This window comes from Giraffa tippelskirchi, chromosome 13 (genome assembly GCF_054371585.1).
Source record: "Giraffa tippelskirchi isolate mGirTip1 chromosome 13, T2T-mGirTip1v1.2.pri, whole genome shotgun sequence".
NCBI lineage: Eukaryota > Metazoa > Chordata > Mammalia > Artiodactyla > Giraffidae > Giraffa > Giraffa tippelskirchi.
In genome coordinates this window covers 94,346,757-94,371,339 of record NC_137287.1, presented here as the reverse complement: position 1 = coordinate 94,371,339, position 24,583 = coordinate 94,346,757, and the positions used below count along the sequence as shown (strand labels likewise).

Genomic DNA, 24,583 nt, shown 5'->3' with positions numbered 1-24,583 from the left:
TGATTATCTGTCTTTATCACTGGATCTCTTTGCTTTGACCTTCGTTTAAGTCCTGGTATTGTACTCTTGGTCATCCTTTCCCTCCCTACCTGCAATAACCTACTTTCCACCTGTCCTAGGCAATTTTACTCATGGTTCTTGCCATCTGATCTCATGCCCAGTTGAGACTCCAGCCTAAACCCTTCTGCCCAGAGGCCCACCTCAGCATGACCAGGGCAGTCTCAGCATTAACTCTTTACCCAAACATGTGTCCTGCTTTTGTCTCAATTTTAGTCGATGACTATCAGTCTAGGCACTAAAATCCTCATTTTCATTCCCCAAACCAATTAATTAGCAAGTTGTGGTCTTTTTCCCTTCCCAAACATCTTTGAAATTTAAACTTTCCATTCTCATAATTTTGGCCTTCATCATCTCTGAGTTCTTGCACACATTTGTGAAATATTCTCCTTATCTCACACATCCCCACCCCTCAATCTAGTTCTGTCCTGCTTTTCCCCTAACATTTCTAAAACATGAAACTGTCCAAATACTCCCTGACTTAGGACCCTTCAGAGGCACTCCAGCCCCTGTAAACCTAGGCTCTTTAGCAAGGTCATAAGGCTTTTGTGACCCAGGTATTCTCTCTCTCTCTAGCCCCACCCTCTCCCTTCCTTCTACACCAAACTCTCCAGCAATGCCCAACCACTCTTAATTCCCTGCTCACTCACTGAACATTATTATGTACCAGGACCCACTGTCCTAGGCACTGGAGATAAATTCTAGACAAAGTTAACTCAAGGGCCTACTTTCCAACAGGGAAATCAACAAATAAATAAAGAATAATTTGTTGATGTTGAATGCAATGGGGAAAACAAACCTGAAGGTGACACAGCATGATCAAAGGCCAATGGGAGAGTTTTAGTTAGCATGGATGGGGAAGTGACCTTTGAGGGGAAACCTAAATAACAGTGGGAAGAGTCCACTTTAAAAGTTTTTCATAGACCTCAAGCGTTTATAAAAGTTACTTGTATTAAGTTTCTCATATATATACATTTTTCTTATGTCTGTGGCTCTAATACAAACCTGAATCTCCCTAGACTTCCTATTATGGGAGTAATACATTTCCTTCTTGTTGGAGCTGCTTGCCATGAAAAACATTCTTCTACTTGGTCATCAGATTTGGGAACCACTGGCCCAACAGGCACTCATATAATTCTACTCTCCTAGGTCCAATTTTAGGAAGAAAATATTCCTCGGAGAGGGGTGAGGGAGAATTATGCAAGAGAAGTAGAAATACAGAAGAGGGAGCTAAGGGGAAGATATTAAGCTAATTCTGAAGTGGCTCTTTAAAACAGGAACCAACCAAATCTAAAGGAAAATGAAAAGGACTTTAATTCTAGGGGGTGTGAAGAAAACATGCGTGGGGGAAAAACTATGAAGTACAAGATAAGCTGTAGAAGATTCTTACTTTAAAACAAAATATAAGAAAACCATTTTTTAGAAACTAGCTTTAGACAATGCTTGACTATACTTTTATCCTAAAAATTCAAAGCAATCATGAGATGAGGCTAGTAAACAGAAAGGAAAATAAGGAGTTTCTTGACCATATTTTAAGATGTTTATTATTTACCTATACAAATTAGCAGCAACTTATACAACTGGACCAAGTTATAATTAATTCACAGTAATGTACACTAGCTTCTATCTGCCATAGACAGGGTACAACTTAATCTCCTCAACAGATGATTTTATTACTAAATCTACATTCTGGCTTTTGTAACTGTTTCACAACACCTGGTACAGTACATATCCACAGCATTTATGAGTAGATATGACCCTGAAGGCCCTTCAGAGAGCAGAGGTGAATACCTTCTCATGGAGAAATGCCAGTTTTTCTAAGCGAGTTCGTTTCAGTAGTGGGAGCCATTCCCAGTGAGATAACTCCACCACACGGTACCCAAGTTGATTCAGCTGCCGCCTCTTCATATTATGCAGTCCGAGCAGATCCCTGGAACCATAGCAATACTGGTTCCTGTTTGTCACCTGAATAGCCAGCTTCACTTGTGGGGCCTGCAAGCAGGCCGGGGGGGATAGGCCAGCCATCTCCATGGCCCCCAATCTGCCTACCTTATTGCAAAGGGAGCCTCCCACAGGTTTAGCCGTCTCCTCCTCTAATTTCAAGGGCTGCTGCCCATTGTCTGACTCAATTTTCCCCTGGGAATGCCCTCTTGATTTCCCTTTTAGTAGCTGATTCATCAAATCATCGGTAAGGCTGACTCCCACATGCTTAAGCCTCAACTTGGCTACATCTTCAATTGGTATGGCTTCTCTGTTAAATGGTAATGGCTTCATGTTAACATCAAGCTGAACCTCTAAATCAGAAGATCGGGTATGAGGCAAAATCATATGGTGTTTGACATACTGGGGCCCGCCCAACATGGTCTCAAGTAAAAAGAGAGCTTCTAGGAATTCAGGTTTTGAGCTCATATCCTTCCTTGCTAAATTCCATAGCATTTCTGACCCCTCTTGCTGAAGCTGAGAACTAAGACGATTGCCTCTGTAATCTGGACATTCAGTGCCAACTGTACCATCAAGAGTATACAGCTCCTTGGTGACCTCAAACTTACTTCTCTCCTGAGCTAACCTGACAAACCCTGGACTCAAAGCGAAATCTATGAGCTCTACTGGAAAGTACTCAGAAAACGCCAGGCCCAGCAAACACGTGAGCAGGTGTTCTGGGTATCGGTTGAACTCAAGCATCTTTCTGTGAATCTCATTTATCAGGCTAGAATAAAACTCTTCTGCATTGGGTGGCTTATAATTCAGAGTTCCAAATGACCACAGAATCTTGGCAACATCTTTACTTCGACAGTATGCTACCCTAGGAGGCAAAGAAGCAGCCACAGCATTCATTACCCTTTCATCCAGGAAGTGTAACGCCGAGCAGGCAAGAGTCAGGTGCATGACACCCTGAACTCCCAGGGAAGGAATTCGCTGAGGAGCAATTTGTCCAAATTGCTTCATGAAATTTACGTGATCCACATGAGTGAAACGGAACATTTTAAGAATATTCACTAAGGCATAACTACTCAGATGCTGCATGTCAGCACAAGCCAGGTCTCCAAATTTCCTCATGACAAATTCAGAGAGACTACTACTCGATTTAAAAAACCCCAAACAGATTGTACCAACCTCTTCTAAATTGATCAAATCTATATACTTGAGGATCAATGATTCCAGTTTTTGCATTAGATCTGGGGGTGCCTGACGACTTTCACCTATAATATAAATTAAGTGAGTCAGCTGGGACAAGGATAGATCTTTCCAGTGTAAATTAAGGTAACTATAAAAGATCTTTAAAAACCGAGGTACCCTGCGTCCCAAGTACCGCCAGAGGTCAGCCACCAAGAGAAGTTGATCCAGACTCATTTCCCATACCTTATGACAAAATTTTGTTTCAAACACATCTAGCATTGAATGGGAATGAGGAACTCCTAAACTGACAAAAGCTTTCAAAATACTGATTAGATCTGGGGCATCAAAGAGATTTATGTTTTTCACACTCAGCTGGCAGAGCAGAGCAAAGCTGGTACTGGACAGCAAAACAGGATGTTGCTCTGCAGGCAAAGAACTCAGCTTACAGAAATAGTCAACAATAATTTGAGGCTGAAGATTATGTTGATAAACAGTGACTTTGTGCAAAATTAGTTCACCTTCTGAAACTGACAGAGGTTGACAAGTCTCAGATCTGTTATAGCTGTGAAGCTGATACTCTGGTCTTAGCTGGAGGAAAACTCGAGGGTCTTCAAGGGAATCAAAAGTTTCTACATCCTCTTCATCAATTCTCATGGCCCTGGGTGAGTGCAGGTTCAATGTGCTGGCCTTAGAGGCAGAAGCCCTGCTGAATTCCAAAGCTGGGAGGGTACTGTCGGTTGTCAGAATCCTCCAAGCAGCAGAGGTGCCAGAAATGTTAATTTTTCTGGCAGGATGGCAGAGGCTGCTTTCTGGCGAGTCCTGTCCTTTGTGCCACATGTAGCTTCTCATATTCCACCATGCCACACTTTGGGTTGCACTGTAGGTAAAAGGACTGCAAAATGTCCAATATCTTATAGGTTTTAACAGCTGGAGAATGGCTGCCATTCTGGTGTCAGAACTGATCATTCTAGCAGTCAGAACACAGTCCTCACATGTCTGACCAAGTAATTTCTTGTTTATATGGTTCTTGATTAGAGCTGGTTGGGAAGGTGTTCCACAGAAAGTGCCTGGAAATCTTCGGCATATCACAAGAGCCATGGATCACAAATGACTGGGCCAGAATTGGTGCCAGATACTGAAAAAAGGGTAGATGAAGAATAAGTGGCTTCCACCTATCTTAATACCAAAATTTACACACTATAAGACATGGATTAAAACTATACCACTGTCCACTCAAGTAAGTTCAATGTTAGTGAATGCCCAAACCACAAGACAGCATACATCAAGGCACAGGAAAACCCCAAACCTGAGCAGTTCTTTGGACTGCTCCTCAGTTTAAATTTCCTCTGTCCTCTGGCCAGACTTTCTTTACGGTTAGAGACAGCTGTTGCACTAAAATCCAACGGGAATGAGGAAAACAGATTTCCAAAAAGAAAGCTGAGAACAGAAGTAAGCAATCTATTTCACCTCTTTGATATCAGCACAATTATACCCACAATAACCCCCCCGTTCCTCCTTTTGATTACAGAATTCAGCTGTCTTAATGCTATTTCTGTACCTTGTAGAAGATGCCTATTCTCTCAAGACCTAAAAGAGTCTGAATCACTATCGCAGAGTAGTCATTCACTTGGGAAGTAAACTTGAAAACTCACTCACAAGGAATGAAATAGTACCATTTACAGAGATGTGGATAGACCTAGAGACAGTCATACAGGTGAAGTAAGTCAGAAACAGAAAAACAATTGTCATATAATATCACTTATATGTGGAATCCAGAAAAATGGTACACACAGATGGGCTTATTTGCAAAGGAAAAACAGAGACACAGACGTAGAGAACAAATTTATGGATACCAAGGTGGGGGGAGTGTGAGATGGAAAGAATTGGGAGATTGGGAGTGAAATACATACAATATTATGTATAAGATAGATAACCAATGAGAACCTACTGTATAGCACAGGGAAGTCTACTCAGTGCTCTGTGGTGACCTAAATGGGAAGGAAAACTAAAAACAAGGGGATATATGTACACATATAACTGATTCACTTTGCTGTACAGCAGAAACTAACACAACATTGTAAAGCAACTATACTCCAATAAAAATCAAAAAGAAAAATTCAACTACTCCAGACACACACACACAAAACCCAGAAAAACTCAAGCACTTTGGTGGGGGAGGGTAGAAGGGCTAGGCCCTGCTCACTGTCAATTCATGGGTGAGACACAAAGAGCATTTCAAAGCTGGGCTCAGGGAACACCAATTCATGCAACTGCCCTGCTGACAACAAGGGGAGCAGCAGAGCTTCCCTCTGGAGGAGGCATATTAGCAATGCTTCCAGTGAGTCAGGTGTTGATTTTCCTGCCTGAGAGCAGCACAAGTTCTACTTTTCTTCTACAGCAGAAATCATGACAAGCTATGAAAATGACTCTGCCATACTCTTGGTTTCAATGTTTACTGTCTCTCCTTTTACTTGAGAAATGCGAAAGCCTAACAAGCAAAACCCAGGGAGCCCTAAGATGCCAAGATATGGACCAGACATGGTTCATGATGCAGAAAATCCCATGAAGGTTCTGAGGGTGCCAGAACGATTTTCTGAAATGCCTAAGCAACTCCCCTGTCAGTCCCTTCCTTCCGGAGCCCATAGCATAAGAAATAGAGGTGTGCAGGGCAGGTTAGAGGCTTTTTTCAAGTAGCCCAGCCACACAGGCTTCTCTGGATGGCACGAAGGTATGCTCCTAATTTCTTTGTGAACCAGAACAGAATTCTTTCACACCAAATCTTTATACACTTAGTTCCATACTGTGGCCTGTGGACCATTCTCCCACCAAGTTTCAAACTGTGGGTCCAGATGCTATAGATTAAGTGTTAGCAAACTATGTCCTGGAGTCCAAATCCAGCCCTCATCTGTTTTTGTCAGTAAAGTTTTAACATAGCCAGGCCATTTGTTAAATGCTTTAAATGCTGTCTATGGCTGCATTCTCACTACAAGAGTAGAGTTGAGTAATTCTGGCAGAGAATATATGGCTTGCAAAGCATAAAATATTTACTATCTGGCCCTTTACAGAAAAAGTTTGCTATAGACCATTAGGAGAAGGCAATGGCAACCCACTCCAGTACTCTTGCCTGGAAAATCCCATGGATGGAGGAGCCTGGCGGGCTGCAGTCCATGGGATCGCAAAGAGTCAGACACAACTGAGCGACTTCACTTTCACTTTTCACTTGCACGCACTGGAGAAGGAAATGGCAACCCACTCCAGTGTTCTTGCCTGGAGAATCCCAGGGACGGCGGAGCCTGGTGGGCTGCCGTCTATGGGGTCGCACAGAGTCGGACACGACTGAAGCGACTTAGCAGCAGCAGCAGCAGCATAGACCATTAGCTTACTCCTATGAATGTAAATGGCCAATTTTTTAAAAATTAGAAGACATCAGGAAAATAGTACTGAAATGATTTTTCTTTAACATTTAGATGATACTTCAAGATTTATGCCTCAAAACGGAATCTCAATTAATACTGCAGCTCACGTGTGGTGGGAACAAAGGAGAGAGCAAGTAATGGAACTCTTTAGTTGACAGAACAAGGCTTTTACGAATACCTGTTTTGGAACCTGTAATCTAAATTTAGGTCAGCAAAGCAATTGTTCAAAGTCCTCCTTCTCATCTTGAGAACTAGATCTGAAGAAATAACTTTAATAAAAAGACAAATTTTTTTTTTTACAATAACAAAAAAACTGAAAATCCTTGTCTTTTCAGAAGGAGTAACCTGGTTTACAGAATAAGCGTGTGTCAGGCATCAACACATGGAAAGATATATACAAATAGCCAGTGGAACAAACAGAACAAGCGACATCACTTAAAATACACCTATATAAAAGGAAAGTATGTAGCTGTTAGGAGACTTTCTGCCACACCTTTGACAAATTAACTTTTTTCCCTTTTTAGCAGGATTAAAACTGTTAAATAGAAGAATACATGGATTAATTTAACAAATACTTTTATAATGAATACAACTTTAAAAGCACATATTTAAGTTACTTCAATTAATATTATCTAAGATTACTTAATGAGATTACTCATGTGGTCCTGAAATGAAGAACCATTTCCTTCATCAATGTTTGACTGGTATAGATCTAGTGTTTGGAATTATGTGGCTCTTTCTGATTTCCAAAAATACAGGCTAAGGGACTTTCCTGGTGGTCCAATGATTAAGACTCCATGCTTCTAATGCAGGAGTTGCAGGTTGGATCCCTGATCTGGGAACTAGGATCCCACAAGAATAAGAATCACAACTGTCTTAGGGTCTCCACTGTGCCAAGCCTTGAATAAGCAGTTTCATCTGCATCAGTTCCAATTCTTACCTTTTTGCAAGGTAGGTTTTATTATCTCCATATTGTTGATAAGGAAAAAGAGTCTTCACAAGATTAAGAAACCTGAAGATTACACAGCTAAGGGACAAAACGGGGTTTGACATCAAAGATTATCTGATTCCAAATCCCACATTGCTAGTGTATTGGAGAGACAAAAAGGGAAGTCAGATTTCAGACAGGAGGGTGGGGAGGACCCCCAAATAATCTACAGGGTTTCCAGGTGCCAGGAAGCTGGAGGGTTAGAACTGGAGGGTTAGGTAAGCTCAAAGCCCCTCATACCTTTAACAGTGTAAGGTCCTAGCTATCACTAGTAATTACTAAAAAGAACAAAAAGAAGACATCAAAGACAAAAATCTACATGAAGGAATGAGTTTACAAGATGCCCCAGTATCAAGGTAAAGAGAACTATCATAATTGAAGATGTGAAAAGTTGGCAAGAGAGATATGGGATCCAGAATTTACAGTTCAACATAGAAGAGAAGTAAAGAGAAACCCCAGGAATAATGATAAAGATTCCAGGACGACAGCTGTGAGCAGACACAAAGAGCAACTAGTTTATGCTAGAAGAGATGGATGTTACACAGGAGAGGAGATTTACATTTCTGACGGATAATCTAGGTAATTTGTTGTTGTTTAGTCACTAAGTTGTTAAGTTGTGTCCGACTCTTTTGCAACCTCATGGACTGTAGCCAGCCAGACTCCTCTGTCAGTGGGATTTCCCACATAAGAACACTGGAGTGGGTTGCCATTTCCTTCTCCAGAGGATCTTCCCAACCCAGGGATCGAACCCACAGCTCCTGCATTGGCAGGTGACTTCTTTACCGCTGAGCCAATAAGTAATAGGTAGATGGGAAACCAAGCCAATAACAGCAACAAAAATTATTAACTCCAAACAATACAAAAAAGTTGTACAAGACAAAAATTGTTATATTGCACTCCTTACTCAGCTGTAAATAATATTTACATAATCTTACTAACATAAACCTTGAATATATTTTTAAACAAAAATTTTTAGGAAACTATACTGGGAGTTTAAAGGGAGGGGAAGTGGGACAGAGGGAAGCTGAGCAGTAATATATGAGACCTAGAGCATCCAAGTCCATAACAAAGAAGTCAAAAGATTTTACGGACATAGAGATTTCCTAGAAATCAAGAAATAGAAATAGAAATGTTATTTATTTAGAGTACACCAATGAATACCAAAAGAAACAAACAAATAGTTGAAAAGTGTCTCTGGAGAACAAAAATGGAATTAATATGGAATCTTAGTTCCTGAACCAGGGATTGAACCTGCGCCCTGGGCAGTGAATGCTCCGAGTCCTAACCACAGGGCCACCATGTAATTTAACTATATAAGCCATGCACACAAATAACTTTGAAAAAAGCTGAATTTACAAAAAGGATGTTCTAACAAGAAATTGTGCTTCAAGAAGACAATCAGTAAATAGATAAAGTAACCTAAATACTCAAGAAAAAGGTTGAAAAGTTATTTCCAGTACAAGTACTTCCTATTGTCTGTAGAATTTCTCTATGGATGCTCAGTAACGAATGATGAAAAACTTATCTTAGAGCCATGCAGACACAAATTGCAAATGGCAAACAGTAGCTACTCACTTTTTTGCCATGCAACTTTTAGCAGAGACACCATATCTACGTATACAGAACTGAAATACAACCACTTTAGAAGATGAGTATTAAGTACTGTAGAGAAGGAAAGGGAAGAAACACAAGGAAGATATAGAACCAATAAAGCAGAAGAGTGGGGAGAAAAGGCACTACAAAGAAAAAGAGGCCAGGATGTTTTGCCCAGATAGAGACAAACACAGAGGAGAGTTAGTTCCTCCTTATTTAAGGGTTCCCAAAGAATCCATAAGAAAGCTGGAAATAAAACACTAAGAGATGCCCAATTGGTAACTCCTCATGTCTCCTCTAAAGGTTCAAATTTACGTGACATCACTTCACAAAGTCCCTTTCCTAGCTTAAATGCCCCAAGGATACTTCCCTCCCCATCTCCTCTTTAGGGGTCCTAAAAAACCAGAGTGGAGCCTCAGACACCACTGGACCAACCAGGGCTGTTCTGAAAGACACTGCCCAAACCACCCTGAATGATGTGATTTCACAAGAGCGAGAAATCTTACCTTTCCACCTTCCAGGTACAGGTCTGAGTAAGGCCGAATAGCTTCGTTTTAAACTACAGTCCAGAAGTTAGAAGAGGGGAGCCAGGCGGAGGAAGGCAGCCATGCTAACTGTAGATTAAGTATATGACACCCTCAGCATATTCAATTTACCAGATACCAGATCTCATCTCTTAATTCTGACTTGATTCTTTTGCTAGAAAAATTTAACCCACTTATGTCCTGATAAAATTATAAAATTACCACAAATAAATGGATACTTCAAACTCCACTTTCATCTTATCAAATAATGTGTTGAGTAGCCCTGAGAATTAAAAAAACAAAAAAACTGATTTTCTCTCGGCGCTGGAGTCTATGAGAGGATTGACAAAATCCCGACAGGTAAAGTATCTGCATCCACAATCATGTGAAAACATTTCCAAATAAACAGTTCAAGTACCTATCACTTTTAGCACAACCAAACATTTGATTTTATCGGTTTTCCTATATTTGCAAGACTGCATAATATGGTATTTCAGAAAAGTGAAGAGGAAACATCAGAATTCTTTGGTATCAAAGTTGACTTATTTGCATGGTGAATGATAAGGCCTTACTGGGGACCTGAAAATATAAACTGATGAATGGGGAAGAAAACCATACTGACAAATTAAATGAGGCCTGCATAAGTGCCAAATGCCTTGCTTTCTCAGTTGTATTATGTAGCATGGAGTTTTTCAATTTTATTCTGGTCTACCAGGCAGTAGCAAATTCATCCCAGAGCTTGCCTAAGGCCATTCAGAGCACTGAGTAACAGAATCTAGGCGAGTCACAGAATCTAGGTGACTCACAGAATGTGAGTAAAGTACAGAAAACATAAATTCAGATTCCAGCAGCAACAAATGACTCAAGTACAGACGTTAGCCATGTTGGTGCTAAAGCACTTGGCTCCAACTCCACAGGATGAAGAACCTCCAAGAGTCTGCACTAAGTGAGCACTGAAGCATCACCTGAGAAGGCCCATGAACATAACTGGTATGGAGAGGCCCCAAAGTTCCCCGAGTTAGGAGAGAAGAGCTGTGTCATGATTTGTACAGAAAGAAAAATGGCACTTATTTTTCTTATCCTCGGATATAAAAAAACGGAGGTAGATACTCATAATATCCTTAGGCTTGTGCAACCAGAAACTATCTGTTAAAAAAAAATGGGGAAAGGGTATCTATCTCGTATTGTTATTTACTGAAGACTCAACCTGTCCCAGGTACTAAGCAAATGCCGCAAGGCCTTGCTACTCAAAGTGCAGCCTGCGGAGCAGCGGCATCAACCTCACCTGGAGAATGGTGAGACACGGAGAATCTCGGGACCCACCCCAGACTTACAGATTCCGAATCTCCAAATTTCCAGGTGAATCGCATGCACTGAAGTGGGATAAGAGGAAGGGCAAAATATCTCACTACGTTCTCACAAAAGCCTTGTGAAACAAGTACTGTTATTCGTCTCACAGAGGAAAAATCAAGGTACAAGTAAGAAGTGGTAGTAGTTGTGTTAGTCGTTCAGACCTGTCCGACTCTTTGCGACCCCATGGACTGTAGCCTGCTAGGCTCCTCTGTCTATGGAATTCTCTAGGCAAGAATACTGAAGTGGGTTGCCATTCTCTTCTCCAGGGGATCTTCCCAACCCAGGGATTGAACCCGGGTCTCCTACACTGCAGGCAGATTCTTCACCATCTGAGCCATAAGCCGCTTACCAAAGGCCACCAGACTCCAGGTCTCCGAGGTTCTCCCTAGAGCTGGGCCTGGCACAGGTGCCCGCAGCTAAGGCCTGGAAGCGCGGCCAGACTCGGCAGGGAGCGCCGCCACGGCCTCCTCCCCGGCCGCCGTCACTCACCTGAGCTTGGCGAGTGCGGGCGACGCAAGAGCACTCGTCACTCTCGCAGGCTGCAGGACCACGAAGACTTCTCCGGCTTCACCCTGGCCTCACAGCCCCCACTTCCGGTGAGCTGCCCGCTACTTCCGGTTGCTGATCGAGTGACGGGTGCGGCCGAGGCTCAAAAGACTCTCTCAGCGTTTTCCAAGGACGTCTTTCCACAGGAAGACGTCACTGCGGAGTCAGGACCTGCGGAGGGAAAACACCGCAGTGGATGGATCGCTCTGGGAGTCACTGAATAGCCTAGATATAGATTCGAATCTCAAACCGCTACTCAGGGTTTTATGGCCTGGCGAAGTCCCGTAAATTCTCTAAGCCAGATTTCTCGTCTGCACAGAGTGCTCTCAGAAGGAGAGTTAGTGATGGATAGACGAACCTGTTAGGAGAAATGGATTTGAGGAGCTGATTGAGGCGGCCAGAGCTTTGGAAGATGAGCCAGAGTAATCTTCCACCTCCTCAAGTAGCGGGGCTCCTACCTGAGTGGGTATGGGCAATTAGGCAGGGAAGAGACTCTCGAGACTTCCAGGAGGACTTGGCAGCAGACGGCCCTTACTGGGGGCACTAGAGACTGCTGATCAGGGTGGTCACACCTCGTCGGTGCCTTAAAGGGCTGTGAAGGGGACCTGAGAAATGATGCTCCCTCCAGGGCACCATCTTGACAGGTAAACAAAACCAATGTAAGAGGACACTTTACTGCGAGGGGCAAGCCTGACATCCCAACTCCTGAGCTCTGTAGAGGGCACTGTTTGCCTCAGGGTGCGCATTTGAGGCCCTAGACCACTGACACCCCTCCTCAAACAAGGTTCTCTCACTGGAGCCAGATCACTGAGTTGCTGGTTATGACCGTCCTTTCCAGCAGAACCAAGAACGAGCCTAGGAGATGAAAGAAACAGTAATTGCTCCTCAGCAGCTATGACAATCCCGTTCCTCTTGGCGAAATACTCAACTTCTCAGCCTCCCTTGAGGTGGGAAAAGCATGCAACTTAGTTCCAGCCCGCAAAATTTAAAGGGAAGAAAAAAAATTTAAAGGGAAGGATGGTGTGAAGTTTCTGGAAAAGCATTTACTTTTTTGATAAAGTGCTGCTGCCTCAGTCACTTCACGGAACTGTGACTGCTGCCTTGTGGCATGGAGGGAACAACATGCAAAGGACGGGAGGAGGATGAAAAGTCTAGGTCCTTGATGAACCAACACCTCTGACACTTTGAGCACACTTATGTCCAGACTTTGTGTCAGGTGAAGATAAATAAACCACTCTTTGGGGTCCTGTAAATCACGTTGTGTTACTTGTGGCAGAGTACATTCTTAATTGAAGAGCTTTGTGAGCCTAACCAAAGGAATTATAAACATGCTTGAAGCACTTGAAGCACACTTGGGTCCCTTCTGTCTTTGGGGCCACACCACTAATTACAAACTGATTCTCAGCCTTCATATCTGTGTTCTACCCTCAGACTTCGGCTAATCAGGATGCTACAGACTGTCCTGTGTCACCTGCCTTCTGATCAACAGTCTAGTATCCAGATTCTGAGCTGGAACTAGCTTGAAACACTTTTGGCAAGTCTGAACTGAAGAGAAAGCCCCTTCAGGCAGAAAAGTGGAACCACTACTCCTCCTGGACAACATGGAGATTGGTCTTTGATCCAACCTCCTAGCATGGCCCAGTAAGCACCTCCGGTCTCATTGCCTCCTCTGGAGTGTTTATTCCAGCTTTGCCCTCCACACTTCCCTCACCCGGCCTCACCTCCCACACCTGCAAAGACACAAGCATGCCAAAAGAGTGCCACTCAAGAGGCTTTCTCCATTTTATTTCTTTGGGAAAAGAAAACGAAGTCTTTCCATCACATATGGTAGAGATATATATTTATATATATTTATATATAATTTCTTTTGTGGTTGGAAATCCCAAAGCTGAGTCTGTTCATATTTTTTTCTACTTTTTAATTTTTTTTTCATACTAATGCCTCCTCTTCCTCCTGCCCCTCTGGCCCAGGCCCAGGTTCTGGGGCCGGTGCAATGAAGGGTGAGTGGAATGGGCAGTGATTCCAGGACAGGCCCCCACCCAGCTCAGAGAACTGGTAAGGGGCACCAGAAGGGGCTGTGCAGGACAGAGGCCACAGGGGCACTCCTGTTTGTGTGTGGGGTGCACAGCTCGTTAAACAGTCACCAGTCATGAGAGGAGGCTGGTCAGGGGTCGGGGGATTGCTCACAGTAGTTGCCAGCTCCCTCCAGCCTGCCCCACAAACCCAGTCTTGGGGGTGGGAAGGAGAGAGTTAAAAGAGAAATACAAGGGCCGAGGGCCAAACCTCCTCCCGATTTTTATTGCTGGTGTGTTAGAAATTTGCCTTTCCCTTCTTATTTTGAGGAGATGGACTCTAAGAGGGCCCCCAGAGGAGGAAGTGACTGGCTGCCCCAACCCCCACTAATGGCCATGCCAGGACTACCCTGGGCAAACACTGGGCTACCTCAGGCCTCTTGGACCCAGGGGTCAGTGATTCTCTCAGTTCAGCCTTGCTCTTCAAGAGCAATCATAGTTACCCCCCACCCCCCCAAAACAAGGGCCTTGGGCTCAGGCTTGGGCCCAGTGGAGCTAGGAAGTGGGCAGTGCACCAAAGATCAAGCAGAGTTTTCTACTGGAAGAAAAGGTGAGGTTTAGGGGAAGAGGTGGCTAGGACAATGATGTTCTGAGCATGAAAGCAGTAGGCTGAGCACGAAAGCAGATGGCTGAGGGAATCAAGTGGGAAGACATAGGAAAACATCACAGACACTCATAGGACCTCAGAAACTGGATGAGGGGAGTGCCTGAGAGGCAGGTGGCACTTAATAACTGTAGTTAGAGCTGGATAGTGGCCCTGGGGGTGGGGTCAGCCAAGCAAATGGGGCCGTTGTCCTACAGGATCCTGGTCAGAGGGGTGAGGGTAGAGCTAAGAAGCCTCCAGGTGACCCTTCCCAAGAACAGGACAGCAGATCTTCCCTGGGTACCGAGCCTCCAGCCTCAGCCCTTACCTCCTCCAATATACACATATAGACACACTCTCAGGACCAGCCCAGGCTGTGAGACCTGAGCCCAAGAGACCTTGGCAGGGAGAGGCTAGGCAGGTAGCCCTCTCAACCGCAGGCAGGCCATCTGCTTCCACTTGTCCTGCCAATCTGCCCAGAGAGGGAGAAAAGTGCAGGAAAGAGGGAGGCCAGGAGCCCAGAGTGTCAGCTTTGGCAGACCCCACACAGTCCCTCCTCAGGCTACATGGCCTAGGAGATTGGTACAGAGAGCATCTCTGGACACAGGGTGGCCAACAGTAGCAGCCCAGATCCACCAAGGGGCTGGGCACCTCATGGCTCTGCAAGGCCTGCCACCTCTCCAACAAGGGAGTGCCAAGAAAAGGAGCACGAGTTCCTTTGCTGCCTGGGCCCTCAGCCCCATTCACTCTGCCCTCCCCCTATTTCCTCCTTGGGAGGAGGGTTGAGTGGGCTGCCTAGGAGGCAGTGGTAGAGCTGGGAGGCACCCAGTGAGGGGAGGGGAAGGGCCTGGTCAGAGCTGCTTTGAGAACCTCTTTGGTCTGGGGATTCAGGGGACATGGGGAAAAGAGATGACAGGGAAGGGGATACTGGGGACTCTGGCCTTAGACTGGGTATTTGTCTAAAGACCACATGCCCAGGTAGGGGATCATATTTCTGTGGACTCGATGCGCTCAAGGCGGGAGGGGGTCCAGGCTTTCTTCTCCTCCCCATGTTGGGGTGTAGGTGTGCTGGCACCTCCCGCAGCCCCTCGCTCTCGCAGCCGCCGCTCTAGCTGCTGGTTGCGCTGGTACATCTCCACATAACTCAGCTGCAGCTGCTTCTGGTACTCGATGACCTTCTCCTTCTCCTCCAGCCACACTCGGCGCTCCTCTGCAAAGCTGGCCCCCTGGCGCTCCCGGGCTCGCCGCTCAGCTGCCAGCTCAGCCTGCAGGCGCCCCACCTCCCGCCGCAGGGCCCGCGTCCCACTCTCCCCACCAGCATCCACCTCCCCATCCAAGGAAACCAAGGAGGCGGCGGCAGCCACCCCAGCCTGACGGCGCATCTTGGCCTCATCACTCTCGCAGGTGGCCAGTGCATCCTGTGGCTCAGCCGGGTCCACTGGGGTCAGCGCCGGCTTGAGGCAGGCAGAGGGCAGCTCTCCCTCACCCAGCTCCAGGCTGGCCTGTTTGCTGCTGAAGGAGTCCCTCAGGCTGAGCAGCTGCTCCTCCTTCTCCCGCAGGGAGGCCCGGCCCTCCCGCAGCTGTGAGCGCAGCCCAACAATCTCACTCAGCTTCTGGGACACGTCCGCCTGCGAGTCCTTCAGCTGCTGCTTCAGAAGGGAAATCTCCCCAGCCTTCTGGCATACCTGGGCAGGGGCAGATGAGAAGACAAGTCAGGGGGAAAGCAGAACTCTGCTTGTCCCCACTCTAGCCCCCATATCCAGCCCCAGGGCATCAAGCTGCCCCAGGGCTCAGGGTCAGCTCATTATGGCAGAAATGACAATGCAGGGTCCCCTAGTCAGACTCTGGACGAAAGGGCTAATCTCACAGGGCCTGGGACTGCTCTGGTCCTCACAGACACTGCCAATTGATGCTGCCACAACCTTCACTCCCCTTGTGATAGTTGTGGGCTGCTACTCTGGGCTTCTCCAGAGAGACAGAAGAAGGGGACACAGGGAGATGCCCACACCCCAGTCTGCACCTCCCACTTAGTTTCCTCCATCCGGGGCAGGAAGTCGGCCTGTTCCTTCTGGCAGGCGGCAACCTTGTCCTCGAGCTCTTCCCGCTGCCGCATCAGCCGGGCTGCCTCCTCCTGTAGCTGCTTCTTATCCTGCTGTAGCCGCAGCACCTGTAGCTGCAGGCCTTGCTGGGCGCGCTGGGCACGCCGGGCCACCTGCTGCAGCTTCCCACTGCAGCCCTGCCGCAGCTCAGCCAGCTCACGCTCCCAGGCCTTCTGACGCTCCTCCAGCACCTGGGCCACTGCCGCCTCACTCTGCTCCAGGCTACGCCGCAGAGCTGCCACCTCCTGCTCCTTCTCCCACAGCCGCTCCTCTAGCTCCTGGATCAGAGCACTGGGCGAAGGTGGTGAGCAGGCCGCAAATGGCAGGCCTCCTCCTCCACCCTCCCCTGATCCCAGGTGACCTGGTCGCCCCATGGATGAGGATGACCCACTCTTGCTGGAGGCCCGCCCACTGTCGGACGTCGCCAGGTCCTGGTAGCCCGACCCACCACCACTGCTGCCACCACCACTGCCATTACCATAGCTGGCAGTGCCAATGCGGTTGATGTGGCTGGTGGAGGCACTGAGGGGCGCCAGGTGCTGGCTATAGCTGGAACTGTAGGTGGGCAGGCTTGTGAGTGAGTTCCGGCCTGAGTCTGAGAGGCCGCTCCCACCTCCGCCTGCTGGGGTCATGGTCCGAGACTTGTCCAGTCCACCCTTGAGGCCACCAGGGCCCTGTCGTCCCTCAGGGGTCCCATTGGTCTGTGGGGGGCACAAGTTCTGCATGGAGTGGAAGTTCTTGGGTACAACAGGCTTGAAGGCCGAAGGCCGAACTAGTGGCTCTGAGCACTGCACAAAAGCAAGGAAGAGGGAGTGGGCATCAGGATGGGGCCTTAGCCTTGGCCCTAGTCTCTTCCCTCTGATCTAGACTTGTCCAGCCCCACCTCCACCCCCATTGGACCTCCATCCTGGAAGTCTCTCCTGGCTAGAGTCTTACCTTATGTCCACCACCTGCCCTCACAGCCAATTCTCTGCCCAAGGCCCACCAGCTGGACTTGACCCCAAGGCTCCCCAATCCAGCTTCTATCTCAGTCCCTAAAGCTCAGAAACATCCAAGAAGGCCCACTGCACCCTCTTCTCTGGGTTGCCACCTATCCCCAGTGAAAGGCCTTGAAGACTGACCTGGTCTAGCTTGCCAGAGGTGGCCAGGAGCTTGGGTGGGTGGCTGGGCTCACGATACTGTGGTGGGGCCTTATCACTGCCGCCACTGCTGCTGCTGCCACCACTGCTGCCCACCACATTGCCGCAGACATCCGTGTGGTCGCTGCCCCGTAGCTCGCCATTGAGGTAGAGTGAATTGGCGAGAGCCTTGTCCTCTGAGGGGTAGCGGCCTGGCCTCTCCCTGGTGACCCCACTGCCACGGGGACCAGGGAAACTGCCCTGGTTGCCCCCGCCCCCCGTGCGGGTGCCCACACTTTTCATGGCAAACTCCTGGGTGTGGGCCACCCCACTGCCCACACTGCCCATGGTCAGGCGAGGGTCTGGGGGTCCGAGCTCAGAGGGCCGAGGGGCAAAGGCCAGGAGGGGATCTCGTCCTGGGTCAGCACGCACAGGCAGTGTCTCCAGCTTCGCCATGACTAAGCCAGGTAGGCACTGTGGGCATACGTGGGAAAGCAGAGAGAGATCAGTCCCACCTCCACTCCCACCACCCCATCCAAGCATGACCCAGCACCACCTGAACCTGCCTTTCAGTGTCCCCTTCCTTATAGTGGGCCCAGGAGTTCCCTAACAGTCAAGGTAAAGGAATGGGGCTGGGGAAATAAGGACAACTTTGGTAATAGGGGCTGCCTGTTGTACACCTGACAAAGCCCAACCCTAGGGACCATACACCTACCCTCCTAGCTTTGCTATACTCAGCATTCCACTCTTCAACTCCCACCTCGGACCCAGCTTCTCCATGAGCCCCCCAGACTCAGTGACCCACCCACCAACTCTTCATTGCAACCTCAGAACTCAGGTGTCCTTTACTCTGGGTCTGGACTCCTATATCCCAACCTCATGGGCTGGGAAGATGGGTTTGGAAGGGGACAGCAGTACCTGAATTCAATAGGGAACCTCAGAACTTAAGGGAGGGAAGCCCACCCCTATCCAAAAATTGTGGATGGGAGTCCTTCCCGGTCCCCTAACCTAGGGTGTTGCAGTCAAGGACAGAAGTGGAGGCTCACTACCGGCGCAGGATCCTCTCCTTGCCTCTCCAAGGGGGTGGGGGGCCGATGGGGCCTCAAGGCTGGGACCCTCCGAGGCCCGGTCTGCAGGGGCCATGTGCCTCACTCTCGCAGCTCGGCACGAACCAGCTACGCGACTTTGGACCGGCCGACTGAGCCATCCCGGACTGCAGTTTTCTCCTCTGCAAAATGGGAGGAATGGAGGACCTACCTCGCAGAGCTGCCGCGTGCCAGGAACCCCAGGGCAGCGGGCGCGGGACAGGACGGAGGTATTGGGGGTAGGGTGGGCGGTAGCTGCCTGGGCGGCTCGCATCTGGGCCACCTAGGACATACGCCGCCCCTCGCGGACAGCCGGGGACGGCGGCTGCAGCGTGTAGCAGGGGGCCCTCCCAGAGGTCTTCCCAACTTGCACGCGTGGGGGTCTGGCACGAGAGGGCCCCCTCCCCATGGTCAGTACCTCGGCAGAGGTCCCGGGGCTGGTTGAAGCCGGGGCAGAGGACGCAGCGCTGGTTGCGGAGGACTCCTGCCGTGCCTCCCTCCCAGCCTGCGGTTCCCACAGGTGGGCGGGGGCAGGGGCGGAGCCTCGGCGCCCAGCTGCGCCCAGGATTCCGCGCCCGCAGAACCCCTCCAAGAATTCACTGCCTTCGGGAAGACTTCCTGGATTACTCCCCTCCCCCGCTCCTTGTGGACCTTGACCCTGCTCAGTTCACCGAGAATTTCTCGGAGCCCTTCTGTGGGCGTGCGTCCCCCTTCCCCAAGGCTGGCCCTGAGAAGCAGTGGGGAGCAGGGCCTCGGGTTACCTGTGCTCTGGAAGGCCCTGCTTCCTGGTTCCTTTGTCTCAAGTCCGCACCAAGGGAACACCTGCCCCAGAGATCCTCATATTCAGCCGGGCAGGGGCTGCAGCCAGTGCCGGCCGCGAGCAGACGCTCAAATACAAGTGCCAAAAATGGCAGGGGGTGCCCTTCAGTCCTTTAAACCCTGTCTTCCTTGTCTGCTAAGGTGAAGGGGTACAGGTGGCAGTCCTGGGCCCCTTGAGTGCTGTTTCAAACTGTCTTCTACCCAGATGCCCACTTCTAATGCTGTGTTGAGGCTATCGGGTCCCAGACCAGGGGAACCAAACAAAACTCTTGCCTTTCAGGTGTCTTCTGGCCACACCTGGAATTACAGCCTGAGGTGGTTGGAAAACTCCCACAAACCAGTCCGCACCACTTTTGTAAAATTCCATTCTATCAGCACCTACCCCCCCCCCCACCAGGTGTGGAGAACAGGTATTTACCACCTTCTTCCCTTGAGCTAATCTCTTCCACGCATCCCACGGGGCTGAGACAGAGTAAGGCAAGAGAGGCACTTAGGGTGCAATTGAAGTGCAAGTGCAGGACCCTGAAAGTGAGTGCCTACTTTCATCTGGTGCCCTAGGTGCTGCTGCCAAAATCTTGACGCTCTGCTCACCGATAAGGAACAGAAATATGGAGATAGAATATCCCCCTCCCATCCTAAACATGACCCCCTTCGCTTGCCATCTCTGGATGCAGTGTAGGGAGCAGCTGGGGAGTCAAAAGGGTGAAGGCTGGGTGTTCTGAGGCTTAGAACCAGTGGGAAGATCTGGTGAGGGAGGAAGAACTGACAAAACTTCATACAGTTGGGGTCCAGGGGGTGGGGCAAGGGAGGAGTCTGGACTGGGACACCAGGATGGGTATGACACCCTTAAAGTGACAGGAGGAGAATGTGTGGAGAAATGGGTACTTTTTTGTGTTTGTTTTTGAAAAGGGGTGCTTTGAGGAAGACCAGAGAAAGTTATCTCTCAGGTATCAGATAGAGAGGCTTGGATCATGAGTGTCCAAGCATGATATGGGTGGGGTCCAGCATGGAGCTCCAGTGGCAGAGCCCCAGAAGCCTGGGTGGAGAAGTGGGAGCAGGAAGAAGACCAGGAGAAAGCAGGCCCTGAAGACCAAGATGGAATACGCTTCAAGATGGGAGGGGCACTCCTGGAGTTAACAAAGGGGCTTATTCATAAAATTGGGATTGGAGAGGGTCCCCTGGATTGGCAGGTGGAAACATCACTGGTGTCTATGAGAGAATGATTTTGGAAAAGTGGTGCAAAGCAGAGCCAGACTACAGGAGTAGGGGGAGGTGGGGGTCTGGAGGGAAAGATGGAAGAGTTCCCTTCTCTTTTGGGAAGGCAGTAATTTAAGGTGGTTTGGAATCCAAGGACTTTTTTCTAATTTTAGAATTTAATGTGGTAGAAACCTGAGTGTGGTTATATGCTAAAAGAAAGTGTCAATAGTAAGATGAGAGAATAGGCAAGGGGATTCCACCAGAACCCTGGGTATGGGCAGAAGCAAACCTCAGATCATGAAAATGACAGTGGATAATGTTTAGGAAGGTGCTTTGCAAACTGTAAGGTGCAGTACAAATATGCAATACTACTTTCCCTGAGATCCAGGAAAGGAGAATCTGACCATAGATTGGGGCTGATCATATGCCACCCTGCCCTATGGTTTCCCTGGATTGTGTGTGGTCCCTGAAGGCCTGGGTGCCCAGAGTCCTGAATGGATAGAAATGAGGTCCCAAAACTGTTTCCTGAGCCTCCTATCCTTGTGGTCTTTCTCTGGGAATCATTGACCACCAACCCACTGCAACTCTCCTTGGAGCCTCACTCTTTGAAGAGCTTCTTATTATAATTCTAACCTGTCACCGTCAACCCCATGCAAGTGTTCTCTGCCCCTTGCCTTTCCCAAGCTCAGACTGCTGCAACTTCTTTCTACAAACCTCCAGCAGGGACTGGCAAGACAAGGAAGGGCATATATCTCCCTGATAGGCAGAAACTGAGTCCAGAGGAAGTGTTTGAGCTTCATTTGTGGGTCAGGGTCCTGAACTAGCCCAGGCAGCTGAGTAGAGTCTGCAAAGACAACCTCATGGCATTAGCTCAACAACCTGGGATGACAGCCTGTTGCCTGATTCTGCCTCTATTTCTGTCCTATCCACCCTCAGTGCCTGGGACATTACACACAGTATTAGCGGTCACGAAGGGGGCAAATAGACTATACCTGGGAGTTAGATGGGCAGGTCCTTCCATCCTACAGTGACCACCCAGCCCCTCCACATGTGTGTCCCTCCCAAAGCTAGTAACACTATACCCTTCCCTTGGGATCTCAGAGCCCCAAGCTCAGCCCATTCACCCCCTAAAGATCTTAGCAGCCCCTCCTGCCAGCATCCTTGCTGGGGGCTTCTCACTGCCCTTTCTTGTTCTGCACTCCCTCCCCTGTGCAGCTACTAAGAGACTCTTTCTAAAGGGCAAAGCCGATCTTGTCCATGCTTTGCCCAAATTCTATTGCACCAGGTGCAATATAGACACTTATGGAGGTATCAGCTCCAAGTGGAAATCCCAGTTCAACTGATTAGGGGTGGAATTGCATGCAGGTTATTCCACTTCCGGGTTCTCACACCTACCTTACAGGAATCTTAAGAAGTGAATGTATTATGGGTAGATGCCTAGCATTCCTCTCAGCCCTCAGAACCACAGCTTGCAGCAAGGCCCTCAAAGACTCTCCTGCTGCTCATCCTATTTCCCTTGACATGAGTCCCTATCCACACTACACAACATCTCTTCGCAGCTCTCTGTGCCCATTCTGCACCCTTCAAGAACCAGCCCAAATACTGCCTCCCAGGACAGCATCCCTGATCTACCCAGGGGGGAGGGCTCTTGGAGCACTTGGTTCAGGCCACTCCAGGGAGATTTCATTCTGGGGCTGGCCTGTGGGTCCCCCCAGGAGGGGAACAGGCCACAGAATCTTGGGGTCTCTGTGCCCTGATTCGGAGGAGATGCAGAGAGAATGCATGTGGGAGAATGCTAGTTATAAGCAATGCAAAGAGGCAATGAATCCCGATAGGAAAATCAGGATGGGCTTCCAGGAAGAAGGACTGAGGGAGAAAAGGTGTCAGGGGCACTATGGGGCTTTGGGGGAGGAGGGTGCAGAGGTCTCCAGAACTTCTTGGTTGGGATGTGTGAGGGGAGATTCATCTTCTCTTGGCGACAAAGGGGCAAGGGGCCGATCCCCTAGATCCTGGCTCTGATAAATCCCGTGTTTCAGGACTGAGGGGGCTGACAGCGCCCCCCCCCCCCACACACCCGGATCACACACGCGCGCACACACGAGCCTCCCACACAGGAGTTGGGGGGGGCGGGGGGGCGGGTGTTCGCCCCCACGGCCCGCAACGCCAAAAGATAGAGACCCCAGTCACAGGCCATCCCGAGGAGGTGTCCGTGGGGATCTCTGCGGTGGGAGAAATCCCTCCTGCACCTCCTGGAGCTCCTCACCAACGCGTGTGGCCCGGGGGGGCGGGGCGCAGAGGGAAGAGGTGACATAATCCGGGCCGCACCCCCTCCGGCCGCCACCTTCCCCCAGGCCCTGCGAAGCATCCATGACATCATCGGCCTCATCTCCACTCCCTTCACCCCTGGGATCCCAGCAGCGGGACGCTCCCCCTCCCCAGCTCCGGGTCCGACCGAACGAGCCTCGCGGTGTAGCGGGCGAGGCGAAAGGTCGGAGTCGAGAGGGGCGCCGCGGTGGGTCTGCCTCACTTACTCGCTGCCTCAGGGTCCGGCGCGGGGTCTTCGGCGCTGGCGCCGCCGGCCCGGCTAGCTGGCGTGGCCAGAAGCCCGCCCGGCGGGGCGCGAGGCGCGGGCCCGGCTGCGCTCCGCGCCCCTCCCGCTCCCCGCCCGGGGCCCGCCCACCCGCGGCTGCGGCAAACGCAGGTCCGCCCTCCAGCCACGCCCCCCAAGCTCGCCAATCCCTGGGTTGAGGCGGAGCCCAGTGCCTTAACCCCTTTGTCCCTGCGCCCTGGCCCGCGCGTGGGACACCTCTAGTTCACCCACCCGCCTCCGGGGAGCTCTGAGCCTGCCCCGACCCCTCTGCACATTCCGTGTTAACCCTGTATACGCTTGGGCTCAGCCCCTCAGTCTCTCCTCTTAAATCCAGTAGGACAAACCCTTCTTGACCCCTACATCTTTGGCGACAAGGAGGAACTCCTCTGACTTGGGGAAGGGGCTCTAGACGACGAGCCCCGCGTCCTATTCCTCTCTCGCTCCCGCTCTTCAGGACGCGGCTTCCCAGCGGACACCTTGAGACCTTGCTAGTCTGCAAGGTGGGGGCGGGGCGAGCCGTCGGGGGTGGATACGACACCGCCCTTGGAAGACCTGCCCAGGCGCGGGGAGAAGCGGGCGGGCATTCGTAAGGTTTTGAGGGTCCTTGACTGCGTCCGTCAGCAATCGGAGCCGGTTTGAAACTTGAATCTCACGGAGGATCACCGTCGTGGGGGGAAGGGCGGGCGACCAGGAATAAGACGTACATTACAACTGAGCAGGGTTTGACTGCTTCATCCTGTGGCCCGAACCTGGCAAGATGCCTTGGCCCTTCATTGTGAGAGGGAATAAGGCGGTTGTGTCTGATATGGAGTACCAGCTTCGCACACGGTTACCAGGTCTGTGAGAGAGGTGCTCATTCCGCCCCAGGTGGTCCAGGAGGACTGCCGGGAGGAAGTCTGTCTGGAACGGAGGCCTTCACCTTGAATAGGATAGACAAGCAAGCCAGGCCTAGGGTTCAGCATTAGCAAAATCTTTGAGGCACAAAGGATCTGACCTAAGAACCGCAGTTTCTCCACTCTGCTGGCATTTAATCCATAGTACCTCTACTGTTACAGATGATTTGTTTGGTCATCTGTCATTCTATTTTAATAGTTTTTATTTCTGGCTATTTCCTGTTTTCTGAATTTTTCCATATTTGCTTTTATCTCCCATAGTGATTTGCAATGCAGAAAGCCTGTTTTTAATTCTTCTGGTTGTTGCTGTTAAGTTTATCAAATAAAAATGCAGCTTATTTTCACAAATTATTAAAGTCAATGACAAATCATTCATTTTTATGTTCCTCCTGTGTAATGAGATATTTCCATCTCTTGGCCTGTTGTCCTCACACTACTTATATTTGCCCACTTAATCCAGGATGACAGACTCAGTTTTTATTTACACTTTAAGTTGCAAAATCCTCTTTTTCAATCATTGTTTTGGCTTTTGC

General features: G+C 49.3%; 3 protein-coding genes across 24 annotated transcripts in view; all 3 read right to left on the bottom strand.

The window, feature by feature from the left end:
- UBOX5 (U-box domain containing 5) overlaps positions 1 to 11,637 on the bottom strand; it is a 46,479-nt gene extending 34,842 nt beyond the window's left edge. For 4 of the 14 annotated variants that reach the window (XM_081559032.1, XM_081559041.1, XM_081559033.1 and 1 more), the window contains exons 1-2: positions 11,538 to 11,637; positions 9,678 to 9,785 (exon numbers count right to left, since the gene is read on the bottom strand). The gene's annotated coding sequence lies outside the window, so the exon portion shown is untranslated. Of the gene's footprint in view, positions 1 to 3,692; positions 4,310 to 9,677; positions 9,786 to 11,397 lie in introns of all 14 variants that reach the window. The other 10 variants (XM_081559034.1, XM_081559043.1, XM_081559035.1 and 7 more) reach the window with 5 other exon arrangements.
- Positions 1,575 to 11,637, bottom strand: FASTKD5 (FAST kinase domains 5). The gene is made up of 3 exons (XM_081559007.1): positions 11,538 to 11,637; positions 9,678 to 9,785; positions 1,575 to 4,309 (listed from the first exon to the last, which is right to left on the bottom strand). Exon 3 carries the CDS (start codon positions 4,270 to 4,272, stop codon positions 1,828 to 1,830), a length of 2,445 nt encoding a protein of 814 aa, XP_081415133.1. The 5' UTR covers positions 4,273 to 4,309; positions 9,678 to 9,785; positions 11,538 to 11,637; the 3' UTR covers positions 1,575 to 1,827.
- A 1,715-nt stretch (positions 11,638 to 13,352) lies between these two features.
- Positions 13,353 to 23,257, bottom strand: LZTS3 (leucine zipper tumor suppressor family member 3). Of its 9 annotated transcripts, none has more exons than XM_081559019.1 (6): positions 23,099 to 23,234; positions 19,313 to 19,373; positions 18,475 to 18,694; positions 17,470 to 17,940; positions 16,270 to 17,136; positions 13,353 to 15,934 (listed from the first exon to the last, which is right to left on the bottom strand). In XM_081559019.1, exons 4-6 carry the CDS (start codon positions 17,920 to 17,922, stop codon positions 15,236 to 15,238), a joined length of 2,019 nt encoding a protein of 672 aa, XP_081415145.1. In that variant the 5' UTR covers positions 17,923 to 17,940; positions 18,475 to 18,694; positions 19,313 to 19,373; positions 23,099 to 23,234; the 3' UTR covers positions 13,353 to 15,235. The 9 variants fall into 9 exon arrangements, with proteins under 9 accessions (XP_081415145.1, XP_081415141.1, XP_081415147.1 ...); XM_081559015.1 differs by having other exon boundaries at positions 18,538 to 18,694; XM_081559021.1 differs by having other exon boundaries at positions 18,516 to 18,694; positions 23,099 to 23,221.
- Positions 23,258 to 24,583: the final 1,326 nt, after the last annotated feature.

Coding starts and splice junctions, on each gene's coding strand:
- FASTKD5 (XM_081559007.1), bottom strand. CDS start 4,272: ATGGCTCTTGTGATATGCCGAAGATTTCCAGGCACTTTCTGTGGAACA.
- LZTS3 (XM_081559014.1), bottom strand. CDS start 18,609: ATGGCCCCTGCAGACCGGGCCTCGGAGGGTCCCAGCCTTGAGGCCCCA. Junction 17,941..18,537: donor CCCCCCACCCCCTTGGAGAG/GCAAGGAGAGGA, acceptor GTATGCCCACAG/TGCCTACCTGGCTTAGTCAT. Junction 15,935..16,269: donor TGGAGGAAACTAAGTGGGAG/GTGCAGACTGGG, acceptor GCCCCTGCCCAG/GTATGCCAGAAGGCTGGGGA.